Here is a 12,171-nt window from a genome sequence, read left to right as displayed (position 1 = left end):
GGCCTCCCAAAGTGTAGGGATTACAGGTGTGAGCCGCCGCACCCAGCCACACACGAGATCTTTAACACCAAAATAATTTCCTTGTTTTTTGTTTAAGTACTTGGGCTGGCTGAGGGAGTGTCCTCAGAAGCAATTGTTCATCCTAGAAACATTCTCAGAATATGAATAAGCATGCTACCAATTAATCAACTTTAGAGGTAAAAGACATTTATCAAAGACTGGGGAGGAAGAAACAGTGTTAGGAGAAATTACTCTTCAAATTATAGGCGAGGATAGTCCCAATTATTATTGCCTTAAGTCACGCATTTGTTTTCTGAAAATTAACAACAGGACAGGAAATTACATTGAATCTAAACCATTGAATCTAAAGCAGATAAATCCTATCTGCTTTCCACTTAACTCCTGATGCTAGGCAGGCTGGAACTGGGTCCTTCAGTCAGGGAAATGAGTTTGCTACTTCCTGCCAGGGCTCTCAATGAGGATGACATCACAGCTTGCTTCTATAAGAGCTAAGATAAAAAGCAGCACTCACCCATGAGAAACAAATTAAGTGGTCTGACGATGAAGGCATTCTGGCTCAAAAGCATCTTTGCTATTTTTAGAGTCTTCTCTTGACTTTTACATCTGAAATCAACATTAGGTGATCAAAATTCTGAAGTGTCTAATTAAACTGCAAATATAAAAATGGGAGCAAAAACAAGACAATGAGAGACCTCTAAGGAATAGTAAAATTCCTAGCTCCAGGAACTGGATCATTTACCCCATTTATTCAAGTGAGCCTGGTCTCAACTTCCGGGCCCAATCCCCCACCTAGTCAGGGAGGAATTTTAAATTTAAGTTTTGAACAGGCAACAGTCATTGGGTTCAACAATTTTAAGCATACAAAAAAAAAAAATAGTGAAAAGTCTTACTCCCTTTAGAAAACTACTTTTTTTCTTTTGTGAATCCTTCCGAGTGTCTTCACACATAAGCAAAAACAAATACATATTTCTAATTTCCCCATCTTTTAGAGAAGAGATAGCATGTATAGTTCCTGTTCCACCCTGATTTTTTCACTTAAAAATATATTTGGAAGATCTTTCTATCCTTGTTTTTTTAAATAGCTGGATAGAGTTCTACTCTATAGACACACCATTATTTATATAATTAGTCCCCCTACTATAGACATTTGAATTATTTCCAGTCTCTTCTGCAAGGAAATCTCTTTCATTTTGTACATGTGCCAGTTTAAGTGTGGGAAAATTTCCAGAAGTAGAACTGCTAGACAAATGACGTATCAGTTAGGGTTCTGGCAGGCAACAGCTCATTCAAATTAGGATAGACACTTTAAAAAAATAAATTTAAGGGGTACAAGTGCAGTTTTGTTAGATATATTGCACAGCGGTGAAATTTGGGCTTTTAGTGTACCCATCACCTGAATAGTATACATTATACCCATTAAGTAATTTCTCATTCCTTAACTCTCCACACCCAATCCACCCTTCTCAGTCAGTAATGACTATTATTCCACATTATATGTCAATGTGTGTACATTATTTATTAATAGCTCCCACTTATAAGAACAGGTGGTATTGACTGTTTCTGAGTTGTTTCTCTTAAGATAATGGCCTTCAGTTCCATCTATGTTGCTGCAAAAAACATAATTTCATTCTTTTTTATGGCTGAATATACTGTGTATATATATATGTAACTTTTTTTCTTTTTTTTTTGAGACAGGGTCTTGCTGTGTTGCCTAGCCTGGAGTGCAGTGGTGCAATCATGGCTCACTGCAGCCTCAACCTCCCAGGCTCAAGCAATCCTCCCACCTGTCCCCCTAAGTAGCTGGGACTACAGGCATGTGTCACCACACACACTGGCTAATTAAAAAAATTTTTTTTTTAGAGACAGGATCTCACTATATTGCCCAGGCTGATCTCAAACTCCTGGATTCTTGCCTTGGCCTCCCAAAGTGCTGGGATTACAGATGTGAGCACCACACCTAGCCATATTTTCTTTATCCAATCATTTGTTGATGAACACTTAGGTTGATTCCGTATCTTTGCAACTGTGAACAGTGCTATGTTCTGAGAAATTCATTGTTAGGCTATTTCATTGTGTGAATATCATAGAGCATACTTAGACAAACCTAGATAGTGTAGCCAACTACACATCTAGGTTATATGGTATAGCCTATTGTTCCTAGGCTATAAATCTGTGCAGCATGGTACTGTGCTGAATACTGCAGGCAGTTGCAACACAGTGGCATTTGTGTATCTGAACATATTTAGACACAGAAAAGGTACAGTAGAAATATGGTATAACCTTATGAGGCCACTGTCATATAAAGAGTCCATCTTTGCCCAAGACATCATTAGGGGGTGCAGGACTGTATTTACAAATGTGTGAGCAGGCTGTAGGCAAACCAGAAGGGAGAGTATAGAACCTGTAGCTCACAACATTCAGGCCTGTGACCACTCTGGGGCCCAGAAGGCAGAGTACAGAACCTGTAGTTCACAACATTAAGGGCTGTAGCTCACAACATTGAGGGCTGTGCCCACTCTGGACCTGCAGAAGGGAGAGTTGAGAACCTGTAGCTCACAACATTGAGGGCTATAACCATTCTGGGCCTGCAGAAAGGAGAGTATAGAACCTGTAGCTCACAACATTGAGGGCTGTGACCACTCTGGGCCCCAGGAGGGAGAGTAGAGAACCTGCAGCTCACAACATTGAGGGCTATAACCATTCTGGGCCTGCAGAAGGGAGAGTCGAGAATCTGTAGCTCACAACATTGAGGGGTGTGATCACTCTGGGCCCTAGGAGGGAGGGTTAGAGAACCTGCAGCTCACAACATTGAGGGCTGTGACCACTCTGGGCCCCAGGAGGGAGAGTACAGAACCTGCAGCTCACAACATTGAGGGCTATAACCATTCTGGGCCTGCAGAAGGGAGGGTATAGAACCTGTAGCTCACAACATTGAGGGCTGTGACCACTCTGGGCCTGCAGAAGGGAGAGTCGAGAATCTGTAGCTCACAACATTGATGGCTGTAAATCACTCTGGGCCGGAAGGGGAAGAGAAGGAGCTGACACTGCAGTTTGTAAGGAGAAACTCCTGTATGAGCAGCAATGACATGAGACCACTAGACACAGCCAGACCAAGAGGGCAGTGCAGGCAGGAGGCTGAGGGATAAATATGCCTTACTGCATCCCTCACTTCTCTCATTTGGGGCTCCCCATTGGCTGAACACAACTAGAAGCCATAGGGCAAGGGGCCTGGGTTTGTATCCTTACCAGACAGGATACTGGGCCAACTAAAGAGTGGGGAGAGGGGAAGGTGAGTCTGAAGAAGCAGACAGAAGAGACCTGGCAATGAAACTATGCATCTGTAATTTGGATAGAAACTGTCACTCCGGCCACCCTCGGGGCTGTACAAATTTATATAACTACCTGTAATGTGTGAGAATTTTGGTTTCCCTACCATCCCTTCGTAGAGGTGTATCAGCAAGTTCTTGGATTTTTCTCAAATTCATAAATGAAAAATTGTCTTTCACATTAATTTGTATTTCTCTTACTCTGAGTGTGATCGAACATCTTTATCTTTTCATAGGTTTAAGAGTGATTTGTATTGCCTTCTCATTAACTGTTCGTGCCTTTGGCAATGTTTCCATTGAGCTGTTGCTATTTTCTTACTGGTTTGCAGGAGTTTTTTTTTTAAGTAGAAGGGAAATTGTGATATGAGTCACATCTTTTTCTTCTCTCCCCAGTCTGTCACTTGCCCTTTGAGTTGCTCGTGCTGTTTAAAAAAAACCACCCCCCCAAAAAAAACACCCAGTTTTTGAGTTTTATGTTTTCAGATTTAAAGGTATTTTCTTTCTTAGCTTCTAAATTTTGAGTCATAATCAGAAAGTCTTCCCTACTCCAAGGTGAGAAAGGAATTCTTCAGGACGAATTTTAAGGAGCCCCAGTAGATCTTGTTCCTTCTCTCTCTCGGGTATTTTGTCCCCATCCACATGACTAAGACCTGTAGATTGTGGGCATTCTTCTGTCCCCCAAACACTGGGGAAATACCATCAAAATAAAAAAAGACCATAAAATCGCAGACTTGTCATGGCTTGTGGAGACTGTCTGTGGCTGGTGACACAGGCATAAGAAGAATTTACCATGACAGTTTAGGTCAAGAAAGGCAGATTTATTAGAGAAAGTAGGAAAATATATTGCAAGGGAGCAATGGGCAGGTCAATAAGAGAGGAGCTGACTGCCAGGAGACAAAGGCTTGTTGGGGATTTTATAAAATGCAATTTGGGCTGAAGAGTGCTATGTGGAGGACTGACAACGCCAAGGTAGCCGGGAGCTAACTTGCATTCTTCTGTCAGCCGAGATGTTTGATGATAAGTTGAAGCATTTGATGGTAAGCAGGAAGATTGTGAGTTATGTGTGCAGGAGGGTCATATGTCCAGGGCCATAAAGAAAGGCAGATCTACAGCTTCTCTACTTCTTCTTTTTGTTTGTATGTCCTAGACCATGAAGCAAGGTAGACCTAGAGCTTATCTGCTTTATTTCTTTGCTTTCCCCTAGACCCCCCAGACTGACTCCTCTTCCTTAATTAGGACTTCACAAGACCAAGTTCAAGCTAAAAACAATTTAATTTTTAAGTCTTCTCTGTTGCCACAGTAGCAGGTCCAACCTGGGGTATTCTCTTAGAGAAATCCAAGTGATTCCAAGTCAAAATTTCCAGCCTTGCTACAGACTCTATCACCCATGAGATATCCAAACATGACTGCCTGGAACTAATCCCATAATACTGTAACCATTGAGAAACATCTGCTGAGATATCTTGATGTGACGTCATCTCCCATAATCACTCCACAACAGAGGGGTTGCCTAATTGTGAACATTCCCCTAGATACCACCACACCCAGACTGTAGAAGGGCAACTTCTTCATTTTATTTTTTGAGACAGGGCCTCACTCTGTCACCCAGGCTGGAGTGCAGTGGTATAATCTCGGCTGGGACTACAGGGATGTGCCACTATACCTGGCTAATTTTTGTATTTTTTTTTTTAGAGATGGGGTTTTGCTATGTTGCCCAGGCTGGTCTTGAACTCTTGGGCTCAAGTAATCCTCCGGCCTCAGTCCCCCAAAGTGCTTGGATTACAGGTGTGAGTCACCGTGCCCAGCCAGGGCAGCTCCTTTATACTTGTACACCTAACCTGACCTCTGCCATGTGGCCTCTGGTCCCTCCGTTTGTCTCCAATGGTAGCACATCTTCATCTTTGTTATATATCTGCAGGAACACTCAGTGTCTTTAGCAGCTGAGAAAACACACACACACACACACACACACACTTAGAAGTCCCATTCTCCCCATCTGGGCCAGGGGATGGCTTCTTCCCTTGCTTTCTGGTGACCCATACTTCACTTGGAACCACATGCCTGATTACTAGATTCTTCTTGCTTGGAAAATATAATATCCCATGTTGGCATCCTGCCTAAATTGTCAATGGAGCGCCTTAAAACTCTTGCTGACTACAAATAGATCAGTCTTCCTAAAGCATGGCTAGTTTCAGTCCCCCTGGGCCCTGCAGCTAGACGGATCCTACACTTGGCTTAAGGCTCTCCTGTGGCTGTCCCGAAATTCTTAACCATTTTATCTTTCAATGTGTGTTTTGTGCTAGGAGCCCCAGCTCACACTTGGATTCTTCCCCATCTCCTGCAGGTTAGGCTCCCAGCAGAGGAACCCCAGGCCCTGCCTGGCTTCTCTCTCTATGCCTAACAACTGCTGCTGCTGTTGGCATGGGGCATCAACTGGGACCAAGTTCCACTGAAGCTGTCCTGGTGCAGATGCTGGAGAGGTCAGGGCCAGCACTCCAGCCTCGCCCCATGGACTGGAGTCAGAGGGCAGCTGGCTGGAGGTTGGGTCTGGCAGGGATGAGTCTCTGGGTCACTCTTGACCCAGGTACCTAGCATGTCTGAGGCAGAGATGTAAAGACCCTTGGACGAGGCCACTACACTGTGGGTTAGGATGGTAGGTGCTTGGGAAAGGGAGATGCAAGACTTGACTTCCCCAGACCCTACCCCAGGCTGGATCGAGGGGAAGCTAGCAGGAGGGGGATGCCTAGAAGTCAGGTGCAAGTACATGCATCCTAGAGTCACCAGGGCAGAAGGGACCCAGGGACCTGTGCGAATCTGCTCCAGCTCCCTCAGTATCCCTGTGCCTGAGGGAGGGCTTCCTCAGGTGGCTCTGTGCCTGGTGGAGACCCTCTCTTCCTCTTTGCAATCTTCCTGTCTGGCTTCAGTTTGCTCCTTCTGGCTAGTTCGAGGGAACCTCCCAAGATGTGCTGTAAAGTCCTAATGGTATAACTTGGTATAATTCATAATTCCATATATGAATTAAATGTTCTTATTTAAATCTGGTTTTGCATAATATAAAGAACTGCAATAGTCATGCTAATAATTCAAGTTTTTATTTTTATTTTATTTTTTTTGAGATGGAGTGTCGCTCTGTCCCCCATGTTGAAGTGCAGTGGCACGATCTTGGCTCACTGCAAGCTCCATTTCCCGGGTTCATGCCATTCTCCTGCCTCAGCCACCTAAGTAGCTGGGACTACAGGCACCCGCCACCACACTAGACTAATTTTTTGTATTTTTAGTAGAAACGGGGTTTCACCGTGTTAGCCAGGGTGGTCTTGATCTCCTGACCTTGTGATCCACCCGTCTTGGCCTCCCAAAGTGCTGGGATTACAGGCGTGAGCCACCGTGCCCAGGCTATTTTTTTTTTACTTAGAATGATATTAAATAGCAAACAAAAAAACATTACATGTTGAGAGAGAGGGACTGTGGAAGAAAAGGCTTTATATTTTAGTACCTTTAGTGGTACTTTCTCCTGCATTTTTATTTGGCTCTGGGTGGGCCCTGCGAATTATGTAGTCCGCTCAGTCTGTAGCTCACTGTTGCCTGACGATGCACTAAGCTCCTTAGGTTAAATTCAAGGCTATCAGCCTTTCCAGTTTTTCCTGGAGTTATTGTCCTGCTGAGCTCCAGGTGACAGGTCATGCCCTGCTCTTGTCAGAGGTGATGGAACCACAGTGACTCCATCTTGAGTAGCTCCTGGGTAAAATGAGGCTGAGACCTGCTGGGCTGCGTTCCCAAGGGGTTAGGCATTCTTAGTTATAGGATAAAATAGGAGGTCACAAAGACCCCGCTGATAAGACAGGATGCAGTAAAGAAGCTGGCCAAAGCCTGCCACACCAAGATGGTGACAAAAGTGTCCTCGCTGCTTATTATACGCTAATTATAATATATTACCATGCTAAAGGAAACTCCCACCAGTGCCACCACAGTTTGCAAATGCCATGGCAACATCCAGAAGTTACTCTATATGGTCGAAAAAAGTGAGGAACCCTCAGTTCCGGGAACTCCCACTCCTTTCACAGACAACTTATGAATAATTCATCGCTTATTTAGCATATGATCAAGAAATAACCATAAGTATACTCAGTGGAGCAGCCCATACTGCTGCTCTGCCTATGGAGTAGCCATAGTTTTACTCCTTGACTTTAATAAACTTGCTTTCACTTTATTCTGTCAGCTTGCTCTTGAATTCCTTCTTGTGCGAAGCCAACAACCCATGTGGTTTCCCAGGCTGAACCCCAATTTTGTCACAGGTTCACCCTGTGATACTCCAGCCTTCTCCATTCTGAAAGAAAAGCTCTACCTGCTATTTATCTTGAGACCAGACAAATCCTGCCAATTTTCAAGACCCAGATCAAATGGATGGATTGGGTGAAGTGATTCTTTGAATTTCAACTCCTCCCAGATGGACAAAACCCTCTGGGAACTCGCTGCCTCATAGTCTCCTGGTAGAAAGCATGGCTGTGTCTTTCCTTCTGTCTGACACAGACTGATGCACATTGCCAGGAAGGCAAGGAATAATGAATGAACTGGATTCAGAAATGTTAGACAAATACAATTACACATCTTTTTCTGGAAATTAGAAAAATATGAAAAAGTACAAAGAAGAAAGTAACACTCATCCTTATTCCTATCATCCAGCATCAACAATTGTTAACATCTTGGCATATTTGATTCTAGTTTATTTTTCAAATATCTTTCTTTTTTCTTCTGTAAAAATGATTACTATCATTAACATTAGGTGAATAAAATCCCACAAAACTTTCTATGCACACACACACACACACACACACAGTGTTTCTGTTTAATGTTACTTGGGGAAAGACTAAAATAAAGTCAAAGGAGTTTCTAAAATTTAAATTTTTTTGTCCATAAGAAAGTATAATCTCCTACAATATCCCTCTAAGGTTTTAAATAAAACCTATGAAAGATATTAAAAGTTACAGTATTACATATTCACATAGCACCTTTTAATTTTATACCATATTTACTATTCCATTCTTTGAAAGAAGAGAATATTGGTATTCTCATATTTCCTTCCATCTTCCTCCCCGACTTCTTTTTTTTTGGCTGTATATTTTTGTCAAGCTTTATAATCCCATTCTATCCTACCCACAATTTCTACAGATGTATTAATTCTATATTTAAATAGAATAAATACTCATCAAGAGTCTTTTTACCATTCTCTACTCTTAAGTTCTTTATTTTGATTTATCTCTTAATTTGCTATTTCCTGGATTTTATTACCCAGCAAGTTTTGTTTTTCCAAAAATAGTTCATGGGTGCTGAATTCCCTTTGTTCTTCTGGAAAAAAATACGTGCCCCTCCCCCCCGCCCTGAAAAGTTTCTTTCCCTTGGAACTGTTCCCTCATAATCATCGTAATCTGGCATGTAGTGCTGCACTGAAGTCTGAGGCCAGCTTGATTTTGTTTTCCCCTCCTTTACTTTTTCTTCTCAGATTCCTAAATAATTCTTTCTCTTTGAATTTAAATAGTTTATCTTAGTGCTTCTGTATTCCCATATGACATTTTCTGGAACATGGCATGTTCCTTTGGCCCACAGACCATTTTTTCTTCATTTCAAGAAGCTTTCTTCAGACTTATTTTTATTTGAATTTTCTGTCCCATTTGTTGACTTCTCTACATCTTGGACTCCAGTGGTCCCAATTCTTTATTGTATTTTGTCTTTCACAATTGCTTCTTTCTTCTTAATCTTTGTCCCTTTTCAGTTGAATTCACTGGGCTTCCTTACTGGGCTTTCTTCTATTAAAATACTTTTATTTTCAGCAGTATTTCTTCTGTTCTTTCTCCTGACTTATTTGTTCTGTCATTATGTTTTTATGGTCTTCAATTTTCCTTTAGGTCTGCAATCTTCCTTTTCATCTCCAATTTACAATTTTCTCATCTTTGAGTTTGTTTTACTGGATTTATATTTTTATCAAGTTGTTGTACGGTGTAAGGCAATGGCAATGAATTTCTTCTGTTCCAAGCAGAATTCTTTGTTTTTAGTAAGACGCCTTGCAAGCCATGTTGTTCTTTCCTTTCCTTTTTTTCCCCCTTACCATTTCTGTTCACTTTGCTGGTGCTAGTTTGGCTTTAGCACCTCCTACTGACATGGCAGAGTGAAACCTTGACTTCCTTTTTACAACTGCACCTGATTCCAGCTTGTTCTGTAAAGCCTGGGCAATTTCTCTAGCCCGGAAAGTTGGTGCCCAGTGAACCTTCCCCCATCTCACTCACCTTCATCCAGCATAAACAGCCTACTGCTCCTTTATGAGAAAAGAAAAAAGCAAAGTATGTTGCGATTCAGTTTCTTTCTTTCTTTTTTTTTTAAAAAAACCAAAGACTGGATCAGTTTTCTTCTTTCCTATTTGTTACAGAGAATTCTCACTATAGTTTCCGGTGGTTGAGACACACTTGAATTTTAAATTTTTTTTTAAACTTGAGAATTAAAAACAAATAAATGAAAACCAGTGACAATGTTGATGGATATCCCCATGTACCAGATGGTAAAACCCTGGTTTGTGGGGTAACTTGTTTTCCTGTTGGGGCCAGAGAAAATTGGCGGTGGCTCTGAACTCCTCCCCATCATACATACCTCTTTTTCCCTATTGTTTTTCTCTTTTCTGTACCTCTAAGTCCACCAACCTCCTCTGCCAACTACTTGTTTTTCCTTTACTCTTCCCTGAATTGCATACCCCTCAGTTTCATTCTTCCAAAGGAAGAAGAAGGACCTTCAGGGCCAGTGCCGTCAAGCTCTGCTCTAACATTTCACAAATTATAACATGCACATTTTCTTTTCACATTTGAGCATTTCTGAAATCAGAATGCTTTCATTCTGGTGGCATGGCATAGCAAGATTGACAGTGTTTTTTCTTACTTCATTACATAAAATGAAAGTGCATCTTATAAGCAATAGCATTTTAGTTTGGGTTTTAGCTTTGATAAAACATAATGATTGAGTCTGTAATACTAGCATTTTGGGAGGCCTAAGCAGGTGGATCATTTGAGGTCAGAAGTTCTAGACCAGGCTGGGTAACACAGTGGAAATCCCATCTCTACTAAAAATACAAAAAGCCAGCCGTAGTAGCACATGCCTGTAATCTCTGCTACTCAAGAGGCTGAGGCAGGAGAATTACTTGAACCCAGGAGAGGAAGGCTGCATTGAGCCAAGATTGTGTCACTGCACTCCAGCCTGGGCGACAGCACGAGACTTTGTCAAAAACAGAACAAAACATGATGATTGATAATCAAAGATGATACATACCATTGACTCTTGAACAGTTTGAAGGTTTATAAAGGTAGCAGAAAAAATGAGTCCAATGTGGCTTTGAGTGTGCAAGTATGAGCCATGGAATAGATATTTTAATAAATGTTTCACTTCTAAGATAGTACTTCTTGGGTTATGATCCTTTTCATACTTTTTGAAATGACTTTTAAACAAATGACCATTGTCAAATTATATGAACCAAAATCAGATTTTCTTTAACTTTTCAATAAACACATGAGAAACTTTGGAGGAAATATAAGTAAGAAAAATGAGTCATGTAGATTTTTGATTATCTAAAATTGTGGAAAACAACTTTATGAACAATAGAACTGACAAGTTCAAGTCATTTTCTGAGACAAACAGATCAAGCCTTATTAGCTATGCTCTAATTGCTAGGGGAGTTTATTGGATATTTTCCTTAGGGTAGATTTTGATAGGGTCTCGGCTATCCCCTCACCCCCTCAAGCCTGCACAGGTGGATTGGGGGTCGGTGGACAGGACACTGAGAAACCTTGGCAAGGAGTGGGACTTAGCCCCTGGGCCAGTTAGCACACACGGGAAACTGCACGTCTCCCTGAGCCAGCTCCCACCACTGACTCCACGCCCAAACATGCTATATTCGTTTCTAAGACTTCCTGCTAAACAAAACAAGGAAAAAAAAAAATGTTAAAAGAAAGGAGGTGGGAATACTCAGAGTCAATAATACCATCGCTAACCAAATAAACGGGCTGATGGAGTCAACTCGCTACTGCCTGTAACGGATTGATTTGCTCAGGGTTGAAACGCAAGTGCCGATCGCCTCTCCATATTCGCGGAATATCTTCCCAGTATCTTCCCTCTCCGACCCTGGGAAGGTACACCCTTCTGTCTCCGCGGCCACGTCCCCTCGCCCCTTCCCCCTCCTGCCTCTACGCAGCGGATCCGGAGGGGTGTAGGCCCCTCCAGAGCCCCGGTGCCGTCTGTGACCACGACGCAGGTCGAGGGGGCGCTAATCCCAGGGGACCTCAAGGGGGCGGGCTGGAGATCCCGAACCTGAGCACTGGGCTGGTGAGCGGGTTTTGCAAGGCGGGGTGGACCTGGAGGAATGTGACCCTCAAACTCAGCAACGACTCACATCTTGCAGTGGCAAGTGTCCAGTGTTTTGGGCATCCTTGGTGGGGAGGGGTGGGACGTGGAGGGGCGCAACGAAAGCGTACTCCCAGCAGGGGCGACGCGTGGAGGGCGCAGGGCAGGGCCCGGGAGGGGTCCTGGGGTCGCAGGTGGGGCCCCGGGAGAGAGGAAGGGCGCACGAGCCGCATCCTCAGGACGCGGAGGGAGGGCAGAAGGAGGAGGAGTCGGGGAGAGCGAGAAGGAACCGGAGGGGATTCCGGGAACCGCTGCAGGGAGGCGGCGTTTTCCCTCCAGTGAGCTGGCCACGCGCTCCGCTCCCGCCTCCCCGCCACGCCGCGTTACCTTTGCAGCTCTCGCCTTGCGGCTCCCGAGAGATGCCAGCCTCGGGCCCCAGCCGCACCCGACT

General features: G+C 43.3%; 1 protein-coding gene across 6 annotated transcripts in view; it reads right to left on the bottom strand.

Moving 5' to 3' along the window:
- IFNAR2 (interferon (alpha, beta and omega) receptor 2) overlaps window positions 1–12,171 on the bottom strand; it is a 38,224-nt gene extending 26,053 nt beyond the window's left edge. For 3 of the 6 annotated variants that reach the window (XM_011960148.1, XM_011960147.1, XM_011960151.1), the window contains exons 1-2: window positions 12,108–12,171; window positions 533–670 (exon numbers count right to left, since the gene is read on the bottom strand). In XM_011960148.1, the coding sequence (XP_011815538.1) occupies window positions 533–587 (55 nt within the window). In that variant the 5' untranslated portion in view covers window positions 588–670; window positions 12,108–12,171. The remainder of the gene's footprint in view (window positions 1–532; window positions 671–12,107) is intronic. The other 3 variants (XM_011960146.1, XM_011960150.1, XM_011960149.1) reach the window with 1 other exon arrangement.

This window comes from Colobus angolensis, unplaced genomic scaffold, assembly GCF_000951035.1.
Source record: "Colobus angolensis palliatus isolate OR3802 unplaced genomic scaffold, Cang.pa_1.0 Scaffold506, whole genome shotgun sequence".
In the NCBI taxonomy this organism is placed as follows: domain Eukaryota; kingdom Metazoa; phylum Chordata; class Mammalia; order Primates; family Cercopithecidae; genus Colobus; species Colobus angolensis.
This window is presented reverse-complemented; position numbering and strand designations above follow the sequence as displayed.